Genomic DNA, 5,859 nt, shown 5'->3' with positions numbered 1-5,859 from the left:
GTAAAGAGTGATGTGACATCAAAAGAGACCATTGTTTCATCAGTCTCCATTTTGTTTTTGTTTTTTTATTTGAATGTCCAGAGGACCAGATTTAACTTTTTTAGATAAAGTCTAGTTGTTTTTGTATTGAACGCTTTTTGAACCTGCATTTTACTTGTAAGCACCCATTCAAGACAACTTACAAACATAGATACATAATGCATATTAATGGAAAATGTCACAGAAATGAGCCCCGAGCTGCGTTATTCGCTCACTTTTATACTCTTATCAGTTTAGCCAAGCTCATAAAGTTCAGGTGTCCATGGAGCCAGCTGCAGACATTTCAACCAGTGCCCTCATCAACCCAAATGTAGCAGTATAGAAATATACCTGGCTAGGGAAATGTCACTTCCTGTTAATTGGGCGGAGTATAAAAGTAGGCAGCAATGCCTGTTCTGGCCCTTGGTTTCCAATTCCTGCTCCCACTACGTGGCTCACAACCCGTGTGGGGTTTGGTTGTGGCTGAGCAGCAGATCGTGTTATGCGTGCTGTTCTGGCTTTTGTGGGATGAAGGCCAAGCTTGCTGCTTTCCTCCTCCTCCTGTGTATGTGTGTGTCTCCATGTGTGTGTGCAGGTGAGTAGTTGAGTCCCAACTCATTGTCAGCTTAAAATTTAGTACTGTTGGCGATTAGTTGACTGAATTTTATAGGTCCTTGGCTGAAGTTGGGATCACTGCTGCTTTGTCTCTATGGAAGATCACTGCTGCTTTGTCTCTACAGTTTTGTCTCCACTGAGTTTACAACTGTTGTCTCTGTGGAAGATTACCAGTGTTCTGGCTCTATGGAGGACCATATCTGTTTGGGTCCTCCAGATTATTGCACTTAATGGTCTTCAGATGCCTGTGGCTGCTTCACTGGACTTCTCCACCACAAATTGTTTGGGGCGTGGTCCCTGAGCACTCATGTCAACTTTTTTTAAATGATTTGGTTTGTTAAAGTATTTAAACTGTATTTAAAAAGTATTTATAAAAATGGAATTAATTGTTTTCTAAATTTGCAAGCCTGTCTCAGATGTCACAAGTATTTTTGTAAGATCTACTAACTGGTGTGCCTTGTAAATCACATAATTGTAATTTTAACCACTCTGTACCACCACACAAACATATGGTACATGGGCAGAGATAAGATAGTGTCTTGGGAGACGATTTTTATTATGTCTTGGACTTCTTGTTCTCGGCCACAGAAATGAAATTGTCCTTAACATTTGACCAAAAAATGTATGAAAGTTGACTACAGCTATTTTCATTCTCTTGGCAAAATCCACCCCATCTTTCCTTCCTGGGTTTATTTTCCTTGACACCAAACCTACCCATCACTTCCTCATCCCCTATGTTTCCTTAACCAACATGTACATTCAGGTCTGCTCTGATCACCACTCTCTCCTCCCTGAGAGTGCTCTGTCACTTCATCCAGATCCTTCCAAAATTAATATTTCTCCTCCACATTACATCCAATCTGTAGAGCATAACCACTGACAATGTTTAGTATCATACCTTCTACTTCTTCTTTCAGACACATCACCCTATCTGACACTTTTCACCTCTACTACATTCTTTGCGCACTCCTCCTTCAGTAAAACAGTTTACACCCTGCTCCAATGCTGTCAGCCTTGCTGCCATTCCACTTGGGTCTCTTGGCCACATGATACAGAGAAGGAAGGTAGATGTTTTATGTCAGCCAGCTCTCTACCTTTACCTGTCATCCCCACATTTAGAGTCGCCACCCTCAGCCCTACATTCTTGACTTTTCTTTTCTCCCTCTGTCTCCTGACACTTTTCCCTCCTCGTGGTCTTCGACTAACAGTAGCACAATTTCCCCTGGCACCCTGTTTGTCAACAGCACCCGTGGCGGTTGTTTTTAACCCTGACCTCGACCGATCCAGTATGGTGTTGCATATTAGTTTTGGTAAAAGCATTTTGTCAGATCCCCTTCCTGACACATCCCTCACCATGTACCCAGGCTTGGGGATGGCACAATAATTACACTGGCTTGTGATCTCTAATGGCTGGTTTTGACTTCAAATTACTGTCATGATAAATCTGCACTAAGTACAGTAAGCTCAATTTTTTAATAATAAACAAAAATTATTACAAATTTTACATTTAAATATTATATCTGGGGCCAGATGAAATGTTAGCAAGGGCCAGATTTAACATGTGTTTGACACGTGGTTTACAGTTTTCTGTCCAGGGAAAAGTGAGCAGTGAAGTAATGCAGAGGACTTAACCTTAGGGTACAAAATGAAAACAGACCTGTAAACTTAGTGGGGGGCTCAACTATAATCATTTCCTCTGAGAATCCACCAAGTGACTGAAGTCTCAGTCTGACTGCATCAGGTCTGATGAGTAACACCGTTGCTGGTTCTATTGGGGCGCAGCTTTACACTGAACTTTGAACCCTTCTGTCTTCTCCTGGTTTGAAGGACCTGGCTACAGGCACAGATGCAGAGGGGGAGAAGCTCAAGGACCCCATGAGGCTCATTGTTCCCGTTCTTCTGGATGCCAGCGTCAGCGTATTTGACAAGATCCGTATCATCCTGCTCTACATCTTCATGAAGAATGGTCAGATCATTCAGTACTCTAAAACATTTCCCCTTTCCTGCGTACTTCAACCAAGGGCGTCAGAAGCATCCGTAATGTGGGGGGGACACAATGATGTGTGTAGGTGTGTGTGTATGGGCGTGTTAAAAAAAAAAAGTGTTCGCTAGTGTACAAAAAAGCAACATTTCACCTAGATTTCCTTTAATTCCACACATTTAAAACATGTTTCTCACCAAGTTTGTGTTAATTCAGCTGTGGGTTTTAAAGACATTTTAACTTTAATACACTTTAATACACAGCGGCAGATCGGCACTATTTGTCTTTATAGAGAAATTAAAACCATCACCACTGGACTTTTTTACTTGTGTTCAACACTACTCATCTAAATGATATTTCTCATGAAGCTTGAGGACAATAAGGTGTTGGGTTTTAAAGACATTTCAATTTTAATGCACCTGAACACATAGCGTCTCGTACACCTACAGCATCACAGTTACTGCTAAGCTAAGATGCTACAGATGTAGCTCCTCTCAAGCATCCTTCTAACATGAATATATGTTTATGATCAACCCCCTGGTCAACAACTGCCCACACTAAGCATACTAAACTGGCGAGCGAGTAACAGAAGTGTCTCCATCTCCTCCACCTGTGTGCATTTTATGCGGAGACAGGAGGAGACGCACAGAAACACTGCAGGTGTTACACCATATTCCGTGACCACCGTATATTGTGACTGTGGCAACAAGCTGCTGTGTTTAGAGTTGGAGGTAACCAGGAAAACCTGGAGTGGAGTTTTGGTGGCCCAAGTATTCTCCTATTAATCAAGTGGAATGGATTTGTTCACAAAGAAAGAGAAACTGCGCAGACTGAACTAATGTTTTATAGTAAAAGTGGGGCGGTCCAAATGAATGTTTTTTTTTTATTTTTTTTTTTATGTGGGCAGGGGGACTTGTCCCCTTCACATATAATGGTTGCGAAGCCTATGACTTCAACCACTGATAACCATTCAAACATTGGGTTTAATTGATATGAATTTATGGGGACTGCCTAAACAGGCAGTCACCTATCATTATCCACCTGAAAACGGTCGTACTATTATCCACCTGAAAACGGTCGTACTATTATCCACCTGAAAACGGTCGTACTATTATCCACCTGAAAACGGTCGTACTGTTATCCACCTGAAAACGGCCGTACTGTTATCCACCTGAAAACGGTCGTACAGTTATCCACCTGAAAACGGTCGTACTGTTATCCACCTCAAAAGGGTCGTATTATTATCTACCTCAAAAGGGTCTTACTATTATCCACCTCAAAAGGGTCTTACTTTTCTATCAAACTTTAATGCGGCCCAAACCGTAATGTGTCCCCTCACGAATTTTATATGAAAACGACCAGCTTGGCACATGATGTGTGCTGTTACTTTTATTGGTGTTTTGAGTTACCATGGCGATGTGATTCACAAACAAAAATGCCATTTTTCTCATTGGAAAACACTGACAGACTCTTCACAGCCTCTAAAGCCCCCAGTATGCTGCGTACATCCATACGCAGAGGTACGCACGTACGTACGCAGAGGTACGAGCGTACCCCCCAGGGCATGTCCGTGCAAAGCTTAAATTTTTACGATAGCATACGCGTACGCGGTGTCGCACAATAAACTGCCCAGCAACGGACTGTTTTGTATGCGACACCAATGTATTAAATTCCCCTTCTTCATATCTGATCTGGTCTTTTGTTTTGTTTTGTTTTTTTTGCCAAGAGGCAATTGATCTCTTCCTCCTCCGTTGATGCCATGACTGAAATGGTGAGAAATGAAAGAATTTGTCACAAGCGAATTAAACTCAGGTCCAGCATGGCTGCGGGAGGGTCAGGAGATTTCCTGGTGTGCTGGTCTGATGTGTGGGCTGTAGAGCCAGCGCTCCCCGTTTAAAAAACTTTTTTTTTTATTAACAACATATAAACACAGAACACCGCCGTGGCTGAGGCTGCCAGCGCTCACGTTTTTTTTCTTTTTTCCGACCTGTCAATCAATCCAGTAGGCATGTCAGCAAATGACCAATCGGCGACCTCAATTAGTCCCGAAGGTAAACGCCCCTTGTCTGTGAAGCTGCTCTGCAGGTGCTCGGGGTGTACGCTGGAGTACAAAGACTGAACCCTCTGCGTACAGTACACGCGTACATACGCGTGAACGGACGTACGCAGCAGTATACTGGAGGCTTCACTGACACAGTGAAGTCACATGACCTAGACTGAAAAGGTCTCTGAACAAAACACTGATTAACTTTTGGAGCCATGATGGATCAAGATGGCTGTTACAGCTACCTCAGAAAACTCAAAATTGACTATAACTTAGTAATTCTTTGAGATATTTAGCTGAAATTTGGCTTGGCCATAGCTAGCTGAGAGTGAGTTGTTATAAATTCCTAATGCACATTGAAATTAAAGATGGCCACCTGAGCTAAAAAGAAAAAAATACTTAAAATCAGCCATTTTTAGAGATATTAAGCTGAAATTTGATGTGGTGGTAGCTGAGAGAAATGCACAACATATAGCACTGTAAAATCAAAAAAATTAACATGACCACAACGTGGCAGTCCCACAAAGTTTCTCCCAGAACATTCTAGTTTTATTTACTGAAGTACTGTCTGAAATCTGCATGAGCTGCTTCTGTGAATGTGCATGCTCTCATCATGCATGTTTGTGTCGCATGTGTGCACTTTCATGTGTCTGTGTGTCTATCTCTCCATGTGTGTGTCAGGTGTGACTGAGGAGAACTTGTGCAAGCTCCTCCAGCATGCCAACATCCCACCTGAGGACAGTGACATCATCTCCAACATGGCCCACATGGGCGTCCCCATCATCTCGGAAGTGAGTTTTCCTGGATGACTTGCATGACCTCAGGTCTTCAGTCCTCCTGAGGACTGGATCTTACTGATCTGGGACTGTACTACGAATTTAGTTCTGTTGAACCAGACTGATAATAGTAGATACATTTTTACAAAGTACAAACAGATAAACCAACATGAAATACAAGCCCTAATCAGAAAGATGCTAAGAAAACACTGGATCCTCTAAGATGGACTGTTTATTTTAAAACTACAGGGAGTGTTAAATTCTCTACATAGTTTAGAACAGGAGTGCCCATACACAAAGTTTGTTTTCTCAGTCATCCAGGTATATAACAACAAAAAAGGTTGAATCATGTCATCTGGACTTCGTTTTTTTGTTAAAAACAAAAAAACGAAGTCCAGATGACATGATTCAACCTTTTTTGTTGT

The 5,859-nt window shown here is 42.0% G+C and overlaps 1 protein-coding gene across 1 annotated transcript in view; it reads left to right on the top strand.

The window, feature by feature from the left end:
* Nucleotides 1-5,859, top strand: part of LOC119414146 (syntaxin-binding protein 1-like) — a 78,826-nt gene that overhangs the window by 25,164 nt on the left and 47,803 nt on the right. Inside the window, exons 3-4 of the mRNA XM_037681269.1 lie at nucleotides 2,461-2,599; nucleotides 5,340-5,449. Of these exons, the coding sequence (XP_037537197.1) occupies nucleotides 2,461-2,599; nucleotides 5,340-5,449 (249 nt within the window). The remainder of the gene's footprint in view (nucleotides 1-2,460; nucleotides 2,600-5,339; nucleotides 5,450-5,859) is intronic.

Source organism: Nematolebias whitei, chromosome 8 (assembly GCF_014905685.2).
Source record: "Nematolebias whitei isolate Nwh7 chromosome 8, NemWhi1, whole genome shotgun sequence".
Lineage (NCBI taxonomy): Eukaryota > Metazoa > Chordata > Actinopteri > Cyprinodontiformes > Rivulidae > Nematolebias > Nematolebias whitei.
The sequence above is the reverse complement of the archived record's forward strand: the minus strand, read 5'-3'. Positions and strand labels throughout refer to the sequence as shown.